The 18,501-nt window shown below is 37.8% G+C and overlaps 1 protein-coding gene and 1 long non-coding RNA gene across 4 annotated transcripts in view; one reads left to right on the plus strand and one right to left on the minus strand.

The window, feature by feature from the left end:
- Nucleotides 1-18,501, minus strand: part of LOC127521091 (neural cell adhesion molecule 2-like) — a 253,209-nt gene that overhangs the window by 38,535 nt on the left and 196,173 nt on the right. For all 3 annotated transcript variants that reach the window (XM_051909983.1, XM_051909991.1, XM_051909974.1), the window contains exons 3-6: nucleotides 16,739-16,945; nucleotides 13,219-13,362; nucleotides 9,978-10,115; nucleotides 2,199-2,316 (exon numbers count right to left, since the gene is read on the minus strand). In XM_051909983.1, coding sequence (XP_051765943.1) covers nucleotides 2,199-2,316; nucleotides 9,978-10,115; nucleotides 13,219-13,362; nucleotides 16,739-16,945 — 607 coding nt within the window. The remainder of the gene's footprint in view (nucleotides 1-2,198; nucleotides 2,317-9,977; nucleotides 10,116-13,218; nucleotides 13,363-16,738; nucleotides 16,946-18,501) is intronic.
- The window catches only part of LOC127521319 (uncharacterized), a 17,183-nt gene continuing 15,927 nt past the window's right edge, over nucleotides 17,246-18,501 (plus strand). The window contains exon 1 of the long non-coding RNA XR_007932329.1: nucleotides 17,246-17,392. This is a non-coding gene — a long non-coding RNA (uncharacterized LOC127521319). The remainder of the gene's footprint in view (nucleotides 17,393-18,501) is intronic.

Below are 18,501 nucleotides of genomic sequence, written 5' to 3' on the forward strand. Positions count from 1 at the left end.
TCTTTTTTTCCTCAGAATTGGACTTTATAACTCAATTGTTTATATCGTCTTTATATCACAATTATGAGAAAAAAAAGTCAGAATTGTGAGATAAAAAGTCACAATTACCTTTTTTATTTAGTGGCGGAAACAAGCTTCCATAGTAAAATCTATAGAACAGGATTTGAACATTTTATCCTGATGCTTATTAATCAAATTGATGATTAACTGAAACCTGCAGGATAATGTATCTCCTGTCTGTTCAAATGAACAGCATTTAAAATCCTTGCATAAATATTCATTTGTAAATCTACAGTCTCTTTTATAGCAGCAAACCCATATGACATGATTAAAAAAGAACATCTGTGATTTAAAGAGGACCTATTATGCCCTTTTCACAATTTAAGTCTCTGGTGTCTCCAGAATGTGTCTGTGAAGTTTCAGCTCAAAATACCCCACAGATCATTTATTATAGCTTGTCAAATTTGCCCCTGTGAGCAAAAACACGCCGTTTTTGTGTGTGTCCCTTTAAATGCAAATGAGCTGCTGCTCCCGGCCCCCTTTCCAGAAGAGGGCGGAGCTTTAACAGCTCACACTTCGGTCGCTCAACAACAACAAAGCTGGAGAATCTCACGCAGCCAAAATGAGGATTGTCAGTAACGGTGTTCAGCCTTACATTGTTCAAACCGGAGTCGACACTGATGGAGAGACTCAGGAAGAAGTTACAACTTTTAGACGTTTCTGAATGGTTAGTGGATAAATTTATGTTGATTCAACTCATCGACTAGCATGTGCCGTCATGTTAATCTTTTGTGCAAATCCAGTGTTGAATTGACCCTCGTTTGTGAAGCAGTCCGGCGTAAAATGACGGCATGTCAACAACACTCTAGTACAACAACTCTTCCTCTTCTCTAAAGCAGCCCAACATGGCCTCACCCCCTTTGTTGTGTGTTCTCGGGGGCGGGGTTTATGTAAATTTTAGGGTTAGTGATGTCAAGAAGCTCGTTGTAGTCCCTACCAGCTGTTTGTTGTAGTTCTTAAACAGAGATTTCTGTAAAAGAAAATATCTTTCTTTGCACTGAACTTTGAGCATCATAACTTCACAGATGTTGTTTATGCTCAAACAGCAACATTACACACTAACTAAAGTTAAAAAAGTGAAATCATAATCAATCACCCTTTAAGTAACTGTAATTTTGAAGTTGAAGAGAATTAAAGAGAACTTTGTTATCTGCGGTAAAAATACCTCTGATTTAATGCACTTTAATTTCAGCCATTTACAAAATTATCATGCCAATCTTTCATGGGTTTAAATCGGTGAAAACTATAATTGTGCTGCACTTTGTGCTTGTAATAATTAGACTGATCTTCTCATCAGTCCCACCCAAATCAACTCTGAGACAGAATATGTCTTTATATCTCCAGACAGCAATGAGACTACATGGAGAACAAATGGAGCCTGTTCTCCACGTTTCCAGATTCTCAGATGTTTCTCCAGAGTACTTTCACATGCATTTTAACATTAACATTTGCAGTGCAACTTCTTCTAGTCCACACAGGTCAGTGAGCAAACATTTTCACGGGCACGTTCAATTTCTCCTTCACACAAAAGAAAGATTTCAGAGAAAACCCAGAGTTTGAGCAATTCCAGCCCTCACCTGAGTTATCATGGAAGGCTTTGAACAGCTGATCAAAGCACAGATCACCTCTTCACGGCCCGACGCCACAGACCCGCTGCGATTTGCATACAGATAGAATAAATGAATCGAGGACACTGTGCCCTATATACTAGCAATGATGTCCAGCGCCCTAGATAGCACACTCACACACGCCCAACCGCTGGATCTTAAAGCTTTAGGAATAAAAAATCTGTTCTAAGAAAGTTCCCGTTAAGTTATGAAAATGTTATTTATGGATGTTCAAAATGTCCAGTTTTTTAAAAATGTATATATTCTTGGTTATGCGAACATTCCATTTTATCATTCTGCAGACATTATGGGGATGTTATTTTTGAATGTTCTCTGAAAAACAGCAGGGTGAGTAAATAATGTCTTCATTTTCATTTTTGGGTGAACTATCCCTTTAATGTTACTGGAAGAACGTTTGTTCATAACTTTGAGAGAACCTTGCTAGAACGTCAGCCAAAGTTCTGAGAGTGTTCCCTGTTAGCTGGGCACCAACATTCAGAGTTTCTCTTGACAAACGTTACTGTTACCCACCAGTACCAGGTCACCTGAGGGTCGGGGGAGCCGGAGGTGATGCAGGTGAACGTCACTGACTCCTGGTAGTCGGCGGTGGCGTTGAAGGACTGCTGCGGCACTGACAGAACCGGAGGAACTGGAATGACACCAGACAGACAGTTAATCATGCATGTTTAATAAAGTCACATGTTTCTCCATTTCTCTCTGTATGTTGAATGCAGGTAAAGTCAGTGCGAGCTTGTTTCCACCACTGAGTAAAAAATAAAATTAATTACAACTTTTTATCTCACAATTCTGACTTTTTTTCTCGCAATTGCGAGTTTACATCTCACAATTCTCAGAATTGCGTGATATAAAGTCAGAATGGCGAGATATAAACTTGCAATTGCTTTTTATAAAGTCAGAAATGTATGATATGCATGTGAATTATAAACTCGCAATTTCGAGTTATAGTCAGAATGGCGAACTATAAAGTCATAATTGTGAGTTATAAAGTCATAATTGCAAGTTATAAAGTCCGAATTGTGAGTTATAAAATCAGAATTGTTAGTTATAAAGTCAGAATTGCGAGTTATAAAGTCAGAATTGTTAGTTATAAAGTCAGAATTGTTAGTTATAAAGTCAGAATTGCAAGTTATAAAGTCAGAATTGTTAGTTATAAAGTCAGAATTGCAAGTTATAAAGTCAGAATTGTTAGTTATAAAGTCCGAATTGTGAGTTGCGAGTTATAAAGTCCGAATTGCGAGTTATAAAGTCCAAATTGTGAGTTATAAAGTCAGAACTGTAAGTTATAAAGTCAGAATTGCGAGTCATAAAGTCAGAATTGTGAGTTATAAAGTCATAATTGCAAGTTATAAAGTCAGAATTGTGAGTTATAAAGTCAGAATTGTTAGTTACAAAGTCAGAATTGCGAGTTGCGAGTTATAAAGTCCGAATTGCGAGTTATAAAGTCAGAATTGTGAGTTATAAAGTCAGAACTGTAAGTTATAAAGTCAGAATTGCGAGTTATAAAGTCAGAATTGCAAGTTATAAAGTCAGAATTGCGATCCATAAAGTCAGAATTGCAAGTTATAAAGTCAGAATTGCGAGTTGTAAAGTCAGAATTGCGATTCATAAAGTCAGAATTGCGAGTTGCGAGTTATAAAGTCAGAATTGCAAGTTATAAAGTCCGAATTGTGAGTTATAAAATCAGAATTGTTAGTTATAAAGTCAGAATTGCGAGTTATAAAGTCAGAATTGCAAGTTATAAAGTCAGAATTGCGAGTTATAAAGTCAGAATTGCAAGTTATAAAGTCAGAATTGCGAGTTGTAAAGTCAGAATTGCGATTCATAAAGTCAGAATTGCGAGTTGCGAGTTATAAAGTCAGAATTGCAAGTTATAAAAGCAGAATTGCGAGTTATAAAGTCAGAATTGCGATCCATAAAGTCAGAATTGCAAGTTATAAAGTCAGAATTGCGAGTTATAAAAGCAGAATTGCGAGTTATAAAGTCAGAATTGCAAGTTATAAAGTCAGAATTGTGAGTTATAAAGTCAGAATTGTGAGTTATAAAGTCAGAATTGCGAGTTGCGAGTTATAAAGTCAGAATTGCAAGTTATAAAAGCAGAATTGCGAGTTATAAAGTCAGAATTGCGATCCATAAAGTCAGAATTGCAAGTTATAAAGTCAGAATTGCGAGTTGTAAAGTCAGAATTGCAATTCATAAAGTCAGAATTGCGAGTTGCGAGTTATAAAGTCAGAATTGCGAGTTATAAAGTCAGAATTGCAAGTTATAAAGTCAGAATTGCGAGTTATAAAAGCAGAATTGCGAGTTATAAAGTCAGAATTGCGAGTTATAAAGTCAGAATTGTGAGTTATAAAGTCAGAATTGCGAGTTATAAAGTCAGAATTGCGTGATATAAAGTCAGAATTGCGAGTTATAAAGTCAGAATTGCGTGATATAAAGTCAGAATTGCGAGTTATAAACTCAGAATTGTAAGTTATAAAGTCAGAATTGTGAGTTATAAAGTCAGAATTGTGAGTTATAAAGCCAGAATTGCGAGATATAAAGTCAGAATTGCGAGTTATAAAGCCAGAATTGAATAATATAAAGTCAGAATTGCAAGTTATAAAGTCAGAATTGCAAGTTATAAAGTCAGAATTGCGAGTTATAAAGTCAGAATTGTAAGTTATAAAGCCAGAATTGCGAGATATAGTCAGAATTGCGAGTTATAAAGCCAGAATTGAATAATATAAAGTCAGAATTGCGAGTTATAAAGTCAGAATTGCGTGATATAAAGTCAGAATTGCGATTCATAAAGTCAGAATTGCGAGTTATAAAGTCAGAATTGCGATTCATAAAGTCAGAATTGCGAGTTATAAAGTCAGAATTGCGAGTTATAAAGTCAGAATTGCGAGTTATAAAGTCAGAATTGCGATTCATAAAGTCAGAATTGCGATTCATAAAGTCAGAATTGCGAGTTATAAAGTCAGAATTGCGATTCATAAAGTCAGAATTGCGAGTTATAAAGTCAGAATTGCGAGTTATAAAGTCAGAATTGCGATTCATAAAGTCAGAATTGCGATTCATAAAGTCAGAATTGCGAGTTATAAAGTCAGAATTGCGATTCATAAAGTCAGAATTGCGAGTTATAAAGTCAGAATTGCGATTCATAAAGTCAGAATTGCGAGTTATAAAGTCAGAATTGTGAGATATAAAGTCAGAATTGCAAGTTATAAACTTTTTGAGAAAAAAGTGAAAATGTTTTTTTTTCTCAGAATTGGACTTTATAACACAATTTTGAGAAACAAAGTCAGAATTGCGATATGTAAACTCACATTTGTGAGAAAAAAAAGAGTCAGAATTGTGAGATAAAAGTTGCAATTATCTTTTAAATTGTTTTATTCCGTGGCGGAAACAAGCTTCCATAGTTTATATTAGCATAGAATATATATATACCAAATTAAACCAAATTTATATTTTTCTTCTAAACTTTGTCTCCTGTCTGTAATTAAACTTATTTAACTATCAAACATTGTTGCAGCAAACCACGTCAGCCGTTTATTTACATTCTCTCTTCAGTTTGATTTCCCTTTAATTTCCCAAAGTAATGTCCTTATTTCAAAACAAGTTTGTTTCATGTCAGTCTGATGAGCCGAATCCATCTGATACGATGACTTAAGAGAATAAAACAGACCTCAACAACGTTTCTCGCCGCCCACTGCAGTTGAGCAGAATCATTATTCGCTGCTCTGTGATTTGCTCCCTGTTAGAATTCGCCTGAGTTCAAAGAGGTTGAAATGACTCGTTTTTTTTATTTTGGTGATGTGTATCAGTGAAGGACATCTCAGTGACATTTCCTTTTAAAGGATCAAGCAGACGCGGAGAGAAGTTGCCGATTCGACCCCTGTCTGCGCTCAAACCGCTCCTCTGATGATGAAAGTCAGGGTTAAGGGCGCGGAAAGAGCACGCTTGTGCACGTCTGCATGCTAATCATCGCCGTAGATGTATTCCACATACACAAATGTACAGGATAGTTAGAAGAAACTGAGATGCAACAAACAAGGAACCAGAACAAAGACAAAGCACTTCACAAGTAATTGCTCAATTATTTGAAGAATCCCTGCTGAAAACACAAGCTCAGAATGTCATAAATGCTGCTGCTGGTTACGTGCTCATAGGCATGCTGGTCAACCTAGAGAAGTCATGCTGGGTAAAGGGTTAGTTCACCCAAAAATGAAAATTCTGTCATTAATTACTCACCCTCGTGCCGTTTTACACCCGTAAGACCTTTGTTGATCTTTGGAACACAAATTAAGATATTATATCCGATGACTCAGTGAGGCCTCCATAACCAGCAATGACATTTCCTCTCTCAAGATCCATTAATGTACTAAAAACATATTTAAATCAGTTCATGTGAGTACAGTGGTTTAATATTAATAATATAAAGCGACGAGAATACTTTTGGTGCGCCAAAAAAACAAAATAACGACTTATATAGTGATGTCCGATTTTAAAACACTGCTTCAGGAAGATTCGGAGCGTAATGAATCAGTGTGTCGAATCATGATTCGGATCGCGTGTCAAACCGCCAAACTGCTGAAATCACGTGACTTTGGCGCTCCGAACTGTGGATTCGACACACTGATTCATAACGCTCCGAATCTTCCTGAAGCAGTGTTTTGAAATCGGCCATCACTAAATAATTCGTTTTTTTTTTTTTTTTTGGGCGCACCAAAAACATTCTCGTCGCTTTATAATATTAATATTGAACCACTGTACTCACATGAACTGATTTGAATATGTTTTTAGTACCTTTATGGATCTTCCTATGCCTCCCTATGTAGGCCTCACGGAGCCATCGGATTTAATCAAAAATATCTCAATTTGCGTTCCGAAGATCAACGAAGGTCTTACGTGAGTAATAAATGACAGAATTTTCATTTTTGGGTGAACTAACCCTTTAAGCTAGTAAAGAAGCGTGGTGGAGACACAAGCGCAACATCATCTAAAAACACAACATATGACAGCTGGCAAGGTGGTTGACTAGTTGTTCAACAAATGACTTAGTGATGTCAAACACTATTTTTTTTTTAACTAACCTAACTTAATATTAATTATTAAAGTGATGCTGTACTTGAATTTAGAAATGTAACTTTACTCCTGATATACTGTTTGTGCCTAAAAATGCTCTGAGAAGTTATGTGAAGCATATGTGAATTCTTACTGTAAATATGACATATATATATATATATATACACACACATATTTAATGGTCATATATATATATATATATATATATATATAAAACCATTCATTAGTAATGATGCTATAAATGAATTTAGAAACATAACTTGCATGCTAAACCGTATAAAACATTTGTTTCCTGTAAATATTGTCTTCGGCTGAATAACACAATCACCAATCATATTTCTCTCAAAGAGTTTCTATAATCTTCCAAACTAGCCTCAAACAGATGGCGCGCATATGCAAAATGACCACGTTAATTCAATAAGGAAGGTCAAAGCAGGAGGGGGCATTTCATTATAACAGCGGATGGCGTTCCAACACACCGTTACGATCCACTGCAGCTTAGCCAAGGCTGGGAATAAATCTAGGGGAAAATTCTGGATTCAATCTCTGGTCTTGGATACGAGACTCAGGCGTTGTCGCTTTCTAGTCAGCGCTTGCTAAGTGATTTAAGCAGCAGGTTGTTCTGTTGCCGTGGCAGACGGTGCTTGCCATGTCTTCGGGATAATAGGATGCGCCTCATTGAGCGAGCTTATTGGATCTTCCTGAGAGCTATAAGTGGTGATGCTAAATTGAATGCAATACACTTTTTTTTTCTTCCTTGCATGTTATTACATCAGTTTAAAGAAGTATGAGTTGTGCAAATACTATTGTGTCCGTTCAGGCAGAGCTCGACGCTATCAAATCCTGACGACGGCTCATTTCGTGGAACAAGGTAAATGAATGAGTTCAAAAGACAGGCGGGATTTTGTGAAGCGTTCGCGAAGATAAGGTCGTCGTTTACTTGTGAGTCACGGAAGCTTGAAGAGTATGTTAATTGAAACATTTAGTCACAAATCTAGTCAGCAGAAAATTGAGTGTAAAGATGCTGAGATGATAAACTATGTGTGGGTTTGTAATGTGAAACGCCCATTTTAGTCTGAACATGAAAAGACCAGCATGACGGTCTTAAATGGTCTCTTCAGGCTGGTTTATGTTGGTTAACAGGGATGTAACCATCATAGACATATCTTAACCAGCAAAACCTGTCATCTAGCCTGGTCTGATAAAGCTGGTTGACCAAGGAAGTCTTGCTGGTTAAGCTAGTTTAACAGTCTAAAACCAAAAACACAATAATCAGCTATGCTTCGTGTAACCGGTTCTACTCACCCGCTCCAAGCGGGATTCGAACCGTGGTCTCTAGCATGGGAGTCGGGTGCTCTAACAAGGACACTAAAGACTGCAGCCTCTAGAGTTCCTCTTGACATCAGGGAAGTGAGGTTTACATGCACAGCTCTTACTGGCCTACGACAATTACACTCACCCCCCTAAACCTCACTCCCATCCAGATCACGGCACCAATGTAACCCCTCCTGTTCGAACCGCCCACTCTAAGCGGGACTTGAAGCCGGGTCTGCCGGCATGGTAGTCGGGTGCTCTAACAAGGAGGCTAAAGACCGCAGCCTCTAGAGCACCTCTTGACATCAGGGGAGTGAGGTTTACACTCACAGCTTTTACTGGCCTACAACAGTCACACTCAGTCCCCTAAACCTCACTCCCATCTGGGTCACGGCACCAATGTCACCCCTCCTGTTCGAACATCCCGCTCTAAGCGGGACTTAAACCCAGGTCCGCCGACGTGGTAGTCGGACGCACTAACAAGGAGGCTAAAGACCGCAGCCTCTAGAGCGCCTCTTGACATCAGAAGAGTGAAGTTTACATGCACAGCTCTTACTGGCCTACACCAATTACACTCACCCCCCTAAACCTCACTCCCATCCGGGTCACCGCACCAATTTAACCCCTCCTGTTCAAACTGCCCGCTCTAAGCGGGACTTAAACCCAGGTCCGCCGACGTGGTAGTCGGACGCTCTAACAAGGAGGCTAAAGACCGCAGCCTCTAGAACGCCTCTTGACATCAGAAGAGTGAAGTTTACATACACAGCTCTTACTGGCCTACACCAATTACACTCACCCCCCTAAACCTCATTCCCATCCGGGTCATGGCACCAATGTAACCCCTCCTGTTCAAACTGCCCGCTCACTGGCATGGGAGTCGGGCGCTCTAACAGGGAGGCTAAAGTCTGCAGTCTCTAACGTCAGTCGCTAGAGCACCTCTTGAGTGATCAGGGGAATGAGGTTTACACGCACAGCTCTTACTGGCCTACTCACCCCCCTAAACCTCCTCTAAACCTCACTCCCATCCGGGTCACGGCACCAAATGTAACCGGTTCTACTGAACTCCATGGAGTATATAATGAGTTTGGAATTTCCAGAGAAATTCTTAATTAATGCATTACAGTTTAACTAAACCCATTAGATTTTAGTTGACTAAATCTACTGAAGATTTAGTCAACTAAAATCTTATGATATTTAGTTGACTAAAACAAGATTAAAACTGACTAAAATATGACTAAAACTAAATGGCATTTTAGTGAAAAGACTATGACTAAAACTAAATCAAAATTTGCTGTCAAAATTAACACTGGTCGGCAGCAATTTTTCATGCAAGTACTTAGTACAGTTTGGCCTCTAACTGAAACAAAAATGCTTGATGAATTCTGCTACTTGAGACCTTTTTTTAACAATATATGACACAAGTCTATCTGTTATGTACACTGATTTTACAGATCACATGTTCATGTAAAGCAGTTATTTTTTCTAATATGTAAGCAAATTTAAAAGCACTTGTTAAGTGATGGTCATATTCCCTATATTCACTGTAAAACCAAGCTTCTAAGCTTTAAAACGACACCTATTTTGAGTTTTGAGTGATAACTTGGCGCACCCCAGCTTCGGAATTAAGAGGTTAACGATTAGTCAATTAATTGATTGTTGATTTAAACAACGATCGATCATGATCACCTTATTGTTTCTTCAACTTCATCGAATCTTTCAGAACGTGCAGATTCTTCTGTACTGACAGGCGTCAGTGAAGGAGCTCGTCTTAGAGAAGTAAATGGTTCTTAACTGTGAGTCGATAAGCTACAGTGTGACACTGAAACACTCGTACAGTCGAGCGCTATGCGGTTATTGAGCTGTTCAGAGCTCAGTGAGGAAGTACACACATGTAACAACAACTCTTACCGTTCACCAGCACCACAATGTCCCTGAAATCGATCTCTCCTCGGGCCTCTACACGCGCCTCACAGCGATACACGCCCTCGTCAGCTTTGCTCACTCTCAGGATCTGCAGGTTGTTGCTGGGAAGCACTTGAAATCTGCCTTCAGGAAGAGAGAGAAACACAGACATCAAAACTAATATCTGTGAGTGTGAGTGGAGCATGCCTCGCCATACTGGTTGCCAGGGTGTTGCTATGTGATTACTACATTGTTCTCTGCACTACAGTTGCTAGGGTGTTACAGGTGGTTGTTTATCTTGTTGCTAGTGTGTTCTTAGTGCTATGCAGCTGTTAGGGTGTTCTGAGTGATTGCCAACATGTTGCTAAGTGGTTGCTAGGGTATTTAGAATGTTTACCAACATGTTATTATGCAGTTGCTAGGGTGTTCTGAGTGGTTGCCAACATATTGCTATGCGTTTGCTATGTGGCTGTTTTGAGTGGTTACTAATGTGTTGCTATGCAGTTGCTAGGGTGTTCTAAGTGTTTGCCAATGTGTTGCTAGTGTGTTTTTAGCGTCTGTTACTATGCTGTTTCTGTGGTGTTTCATGTGGTTGCTAGTGTGTTGCTATGCAGTTGCCAGGGTGTTCTGAGTGTTTGCCAACATGTTGCTATGCAGTTGTTTTGGTGTTTCAGGTGGTTGCTAGTGTGTTGCTATGCAGTTTCCAAGGTGTTCTAATCATTTGCCACCATGTTGCTATGCAGTTGCTGGGGTGTTCCAGGTGGTTGCTAGTGTGTTGCTATGTAGTTGCCAGAATATTCTATGTCTTTGCCAACATGTTGCTATGCAGTTGCTGGTGTGCTCCAGGTGGTTGCTAGCATGTTGCTATGCAGTTGCCAAGGTGTTATGAGTGTTTGCCACCATGTTGCTATGCAGTTGTTGGGTTGTTTCAGATAGTTGCTAGTGTGTTGCTATGCAGTAGCCAGGGTGTTCTGAGCATTTGCCAACATGTTGCTATGCAGTTGCTGTGGTGTTCCAGGTGGTTGCTAGTGTGTTGCTATGCAGTTACCAAGATGGTCTAAGTGTTTGCCAACATGTTGCTATGCAATTGCTGGGGTGTTCCAGGTGGTTGCTAGTGTGTTGCTATGCAGTTGCCAAGGTGTTATGAGTGTTTGCCACCATCTTGCTATGCAGTTCCTTTGGTATTCCATGTAGTTGCTAGTCTGTTGCTATGCAGTTGCTAAGATGTTCTGAGTGGTGCATATGCTGTTGCTATGGTGTTCTAGTACACATTAACACACAGCCTGCCACAGACAGTCCTATATGACACAAATTGCATGGGTTTAATCGTACAAGTTACATGCTGAAATGTTCAAACACTAATCTTTGAGCAAATGGCACTAATAAAAAAATAAATTGTGTCTGTGCCAAAGAGCCCTTCAGACCTCTTGGATTCTTTGGATTGATCACCAACCTTAAAAACCAGGCATAAGGTTTTTAAGAGAAATTAAAGTCATTCTGTTATGTTTAAAGCCTTTGACAGAAATATAGTCCTGTGTGCGGTGAAATGAAAAAAACGCAGAGGATTTAATCAACAGACTCCTTTTTCATCTGAGCACAATAATAGGAAAATATTATCATCAATCCTCAAAACGACTTCTGCTTCCATTTCAAGGACATTTGCTAAATGAAACACCTTCAGGATTACAGCCTTTCTTTTACTTTTGTCATCCCTCGCCGATAAACACACACCTTTTCTCCTCTCATCCAGGAGAGACATTTATAACCGGCTCCCTAATTAGAATAAAAATAATCAAATCTCCATCTTTTAATCTCCCAGGCTGGAAAGTGCAGATAGCTTGTCAAAGTTCTGCCTTTGAATTCCAATTAAGGGTTTGACACCTTAAATGTAGATGGAAGTTTTCATTCCCTCAGCAGAGAACTTCACTGCATCCAGACACTGATTGTGGTTTATTGTTTTAGCATTTCAAACCCAACAAACACCTTTTCATAAATTGTTTACATTGCAAAGTGTTTGTGCATCTTTCTGTACAAAGTGTTTGTGCATCTATTCTTATCAGTGCTGTCAAATCGATAATCGTGATTAATTGCATCTAACATAAGTTTGTATATATGTGTGTGTGTGTGTATATATTTATACACACACACATTATATATTTACAAACCTTTGCGATTAATCATGATTAATCAATGTGAGTACTAATTCTTATCTACTTACAGACATTAAGACATTTATACGTCATTTATACGTTATACATCGAGTCATTTTCTCTTTAACTTGCTTTACTATTAGAATAGTTAAACAGTAAAGCAAGTTGAAGAGAAAAAGATTCAAAGAGAATAGTTTACTTACCCTAAAGTCCCAATAGATGAACCTAAATAAAATATCTGTACTGCAATTATAAAGAATTATCGGTCCAAAAACAAAACATCATCAAAAAGTAACACGGTACTATGGTTTTTTGGAACATGTACCACATTAATTTCATGGTATTCTCTGAAATACTTTAGAGTATTTAGTATGGTATAGTACCATATTATACCATAGCGCTGTTCATTTTGTTTTGTTTTTTAGAATTTTTTACTTCATCGAAATGGTACAAAACTTGGTAAAAGTTTTGGCACTTGCTATGTGAACACACACACACACAAAAATCATGGACATGATTCGAAAAGTTTAAACGGTCCTGAAAAAAATAGTCAGACGGTCAAAAATGAGCGTATTGGAAATGAATTTCATCTAGTGGAAATGTTTGGTACTGCGCCCAAACAAAATCTGACTGAAAGCTCATTTTTTGAGATATCAACCTCAAATTTGGAGCACAGCTTGTATGGCATATATTGTATGGCTTTAATTTTCTCACAATTTTAGAGTAAAACATGTTTTAAAAAATATGCATTTCATATAACATTTAAAAATAGTATTTTTGTGCATTTTTCATAATAATAAACTTTAACTTCTATAACTTTATTTTTTAGTTTCACTTTTTTTTTTTTTTTTTTTTTTACTTTTCACTTCAGCAATATTCAGCCAAGTGTCATCTTTGAAAAGAGACCAAACTATTCTATAAATATAATGTAGTACCATAAAATCCCTTAAAAATACAAAATATTAAATAAAAACATTAATCAAACTAACATATAGGACATTAATTTCATTGAAATAATAATAATAATAATAATAAAATAGGTCATTTTTGACTGCCACGCGGCACCAGAGGGTTAAATGAATCGTCTCAGTTCTTACTGTTCGGTTCGGACGTGATTTCTCTGTTCTTGTAGAACCAGGACACGGCTGGCACAGGTGAACTGATGACATCACAGATGACCTCAGCGTCCTCGGCCTGACGAAACTCCTGCGGCGTCTTCACCTCGCGGAACGTCAACTTCTCTGTGACCAGACAAACACGACAACATAAAAGATCCCATTAATCTCACAGGTGCCTCCTGTACAGAAGAGATCTCAACAACCCGAAAACAAATCCTGCAATTACGAGTCAGAGATACAGTTAACTTATTGAAACTAAAACCATAGAAACACTTTAGTTTTAGTTACCTGAAACAAAAATAAACGTCAACTGAAATAGAATAAAAAAGTATTATTAAAAAAAAAATTAATAACTATTATGGAGTTTCTTTGCACTAACATTTACCTCTGTGAAACCAGCACGATTTCTCTTGCATGCTTTGAATGTGATGGCATTCATCCTCTCAGTTATTCCAAAAGTGTGCTTGTAAACAGACAGAATCTCTCTCGCTGTAGAATGAAATCATTTTCTATTCTGAATCTCATAATTTGGCGTGAGCTGTGAGGTCAGGGCAGAGCGGCGCACTGGGACTTGTTTCTACACGGCGACTATTACACAGATTTACTCAGCGTTTACCCTCATTGACCCACTGAAAATTCTGAAGATCTGGCTTCATTTCAGCGCGAGGACGCTGTGGAGAATACGGTCCAAACAGACTGCACTGAAGGTCATCTGACATAAATCACTCAATCTTGTCACTTCTGAGAAAAGGAAACCATCTTATTGATGAAAGTAGATTTAGACAAAAACAAAATGTGATGGGAGTGATTTGCTTTTCATTTTCTGTGTCTATCGACCTTCATAATATACAATATATAGTACCATTTGGCCTGAATGACATCAACACTGAGTGAGTCAGTGAAGTCAAGTTAACTCACTCATCCAAACTTCATGGATAATGACATCTCATTCTGTCCAAAAGGACTACAAATTTATCATAGCAATTTATCATAAGAGCCAGCGGCCCAGCTAACAGGGAACATTCTCAGAACTTTAGCTAATGTTCTGACAAGGTTCTCTTAAAGTTATGAACAAACGTTCTTCCAGTAACGTTTGTTCAAAGTTATCTAGTGCTCTCATGAATAATGTTATTTATGGAGTGTTTTTTCTGAAATGTTTTTGTTGGACATTTGTCTAATTTTTTTTTTAAATGTTACTACTTGATTCAGAACGTTCAGAGAATCAGGCGCAAGATTTACTATTTCGTTCCATCGATTTGCTAAATCGTGCGCACAATTTACTATTTCGTTCCATCGATTTAATAGATCGTGCGCAAGATTTACTATTTCGTTCCATCGATTTAATAGATCGTGCGCAAGATTTACTATTTTGTTCCATCGATTTAATAGATCGTGCGCAAGATTTACTATTTCGTTCCGTCGATTTGCTAAATCGTGCGCACAATTTACTATTTCGTTCCATCGATTTAATAGATCGTGCGCAAGATTTACTATTTTGTTCCATCGATTTAATAGATCGTGCGCAAGATTTACTATTTCGTTCCGTCGATTTGCTAAATCGTGCGCACAATTTACTATTTCGTTCCATCGATTTAATAGATCGTGCGCAAGATTTACTATTTCGTTCCCTAAATTTGCTAAATTGTGCGCACGATTTACTATTTCATTCTGTCAATTTAATAAATCGTGCACACGATTTACTATTTCTTTCCCTCGATTTGTTAAATTGTGCGCACAATTTACTATTTCGTTCCCTCAATTTGCTAAATTGTGCGCACGATTTACTATTTCGTTCCATCGATTTGTTAAATCGTGCACACGATTTACTATTTCATTCCCTCGATTTGCTAAATCATGCGCACGATTTACTATTTCGTTGCCTCAATTTGCTAAATCGTGTGGACGATTTACTATTTTGTTCCCTTGATTTGCTAAATCATGCGCACGACTCACTATTTCATTCCCTCTATTTATAAATCGTGCACACGATTTATTTTGTTCGCTCAATTTGCTAAATCGTGCGCATGATTTACTAATTCGTTTCCTCGATGAGCTAAACCATGCACATGATTTATCTTACTATTTTTTTCCTGCATGTCATTTGCGAGGCTCCGTATGCTATTTATATATTTACAGTAAATATAAAACTTGCTTAAAGGGGCAATATGTAGAATTCAGAAACCCTTGTTATTAGCGACACCAGTGGCCATTAAGTGAACTGCAGCAGCAACTTACTGCTCGTGTTCACACTCATGCACAAGTAACGCACAAGAGACTGATCGTGATTCAAAGCCCCGATATACTCACAGAGAAGCCTTTCTCTGCTGAGAGCAACGTTTAGATGAATATGTGCTGCGTACTCCTCTCAATAAAAAAATAAACACAACAAAAATGACAGTGCTTTTGATTTTCCCGGCAAAACCGTCCCGAGTCCTTTACATAAACATCAGCCGACAGGCTTTCATAGACCACCTAGGAAGTCAGGAAAGGTCTAGTTTTCTAAAGTTTTGTTACAAGCTGTTCACACATTGGCAATAAAAAAAGTGATTAATACATGAACATTCTTACATTAAGCCCCTTTATAATAAAACAGTGGGTATCTTTTAAAGGTTTGATGTCATTAACCTGAGCGGTTTTAGCAGATCCAGAGTCTAGTTATTCCAAAAAAAAGTGCTCATTGCACCAGTCTTGTACTGTAAAAACGCCTCTGGAGGCTAAAGCCAGCTTTAACCTGCCAATTTTTTACAATAATTACAGACTGTCTGTGAATGAGTCTGAAAATAAGACTACTTTTGCTTCTACATGCAAGTAGAGCTTTCTGCTACAGTATATAACACTATTCTGTCTTAAATGAATTCTTAAATGAAAATTTGCCAGCTCTGACTGATTTGACGACGTTTAACCTCACATATTTTGGCTAATTTCCTCCATCTCAGATGAAATCGTGCTTTGAAGAAGAGCTGCACAGGGGAAAGGTGTGTGGCTTTGGTTGTGGCAGATCAGAATAATCGCAAGGTTTCTTTTGGAGTGTCATGTCAATGTGTCAAGCTTCATTTAAATTCAGTGCTAATATGCCTCTATATCAGTAAAACCGACATAAAACTCGCTTGCTGTGAGGTGAAGAAGCTCAACTCAGCCAAGCAACACCACAGCATTCAAGGAAGGCAAACCAAAAATGTTATATTATATTATATTATATTTAAATTAGATTTTTTTTAAATTACAGTCAAGCAACACTACAGCTTTCGTGGAAAACATACCAAAAAATAATATAATATAATATATATTTAAATATATATTTTTTAAATTACAGTCAAGCAACACCACAGCATTCATAGAAAACATACCAAAAATAATATATTATATTATATTTAAATAAGATTTTTTAAAACTACATTTTTACATTCATCCAATACATCTCATTAACATTATGTTACCGTCTCTCCATCATGATCTTGACTAAGTAAATGATTATAGCCGCTCATGTTAATCGACTCACGGTAAATCTCCAGCACCACCGTGGCCTCCTGGCTCTGTCCTTTGGCGTCCACAGCCTGGCATCGGTATATCCCAGCATCCTCGATGATGGCGTTGTAGATGGTTAGCCTGGACCGCACGCCCTCTGTGTGCACGATCACTCTCTGGTTTGAGATGATGCGCTCGCCTTGAGGACTGAACCAGTTTATGCTGACCGGCTCACCAATGGCTGAAGAAAACATAAAACCAAAGTGTTTGCATCAGTCTTCATTAATGCAATTAGAAACCTTGTTCAAAATATTTCCAATACATGCAACATGTCCTCAAACTCTCAGACGCAGCCGTCTCGCTTGGTTTTACACTCGCTGTAATCTGCGACACCTCTTTAGCTCTGGCAGCCAGCGACTTTAACGAGAGGCCACATGGAGAATTAGAGAGCGCCATATGCAAACTCCAGGTGCTCTCGTCTGTAAAGCTGCTCAGCTGAAGGTCATAAAGCAGCCGCGTGGGAGGCGATATTTCTGGCCCTCTGCAATCAGAAGGACCTGAACTCTCGAACCTCCCCGCGAGAGCGCTGGAGTCCCGGAACAGGTCACGTATGGAGGAACGGGAGATGGTTGTTAGCGGGTTCGAGGGTGATGGTGTTAGAAAGATGAGAGTTTCATGGACAGAACAGGTGAGAAACCCAATAGAGGTTCAATCTGCTGAGTTAATTGAGGTGATGTTGGTGTTATTTGCATCACTAGATCTACACTGTGTATGGATTTTTACACGTCTCCAGCTCTTTGCATGTGTATTTTTCAACATTAGCTCTTTTAACCATGTTTTCACTCACCAAAAAGAGTGCAGAATACTCTGTTTTTGTTTTTTGTTTTTTTACTCACCCACATTTTCAAACCCAAATAACATTTTTTATTTTCTTTTTTACGTGGAATGCAAAAGAACTATCATAGGTCTAACAAGACATTTCATGCAATTTTAAAGAAAAACACTGTCCTTGGAAGTGAAACAGAACAAGCAACTGACATTCCCAGATCACATTTGATGGTTTTTCATTGAAATAATTGTTTTTTCTTAGTCTTTCGTTATGTTGCATGAACATCAAGGTTTTGTGATAGATCTCATGTTGTTAAATGAATGTTTATTGCATTATTTTATTGGCGTGTGTTACATTTATGGCGTTTCTTAATATATATACTGTGTGTGTGTGTGTGTATATATATATATATATATATATATATATATATATATATATATATAATTAGTATTTCCCTCAGCTTGTGGAAAAGCTATTTGTCATTTGTCTTTCTCTTTACCAATAGTATGAGTTGTAGTCAAGACCACCTAAACCGAGACCAAGTCAAGACCAAGACCAGACCAGCACTCATCTAAAAGATCCATATCATCTGTCTGTGAAATGATATATAATCAATAAATACTATTGCAATAATAAGACACTATATAGAGCTGTTACCAATCAAATCACTAACAATAAAATTCATCTTTGTGTTGCAGAGGTGGCACAGAACATCTCAGTTGGTACAATTACACAATAATATTGAGATGTTTTAAAAATACATTTTTTAATATAGGAATATGATAGAAAAATAAAATGATAGGTCTACTTTTAAATATGAAACTAAAACCGCCAGTAGGTGGCGACAAAACACTTAATGAGTGAGTCACGGAGTCATTTATTCAAGCAATTTGTTCAAAGCAGCTGATTCATTTAGTAATGAATCACTGCAGCGTACTGCTTGAAAAGCACAACAGTTCTGCTATGGA

Source organism: Ctenopharyngodon idella, chromosome 1, assembly GCF_019924925.1.
Source record: "Ctenopharyngodon idella isolate HZGC_01 chromosome 1, HZGC01, whole genome shotgun sequence".
Classification (NCBI taxonomy): Eukaryota; Metazoa; Chordata; class Actinopteri; order Cypriniformes; family Xenocyprididae; genus Ctenopharyngodon; species Ctenopharyngodon idella.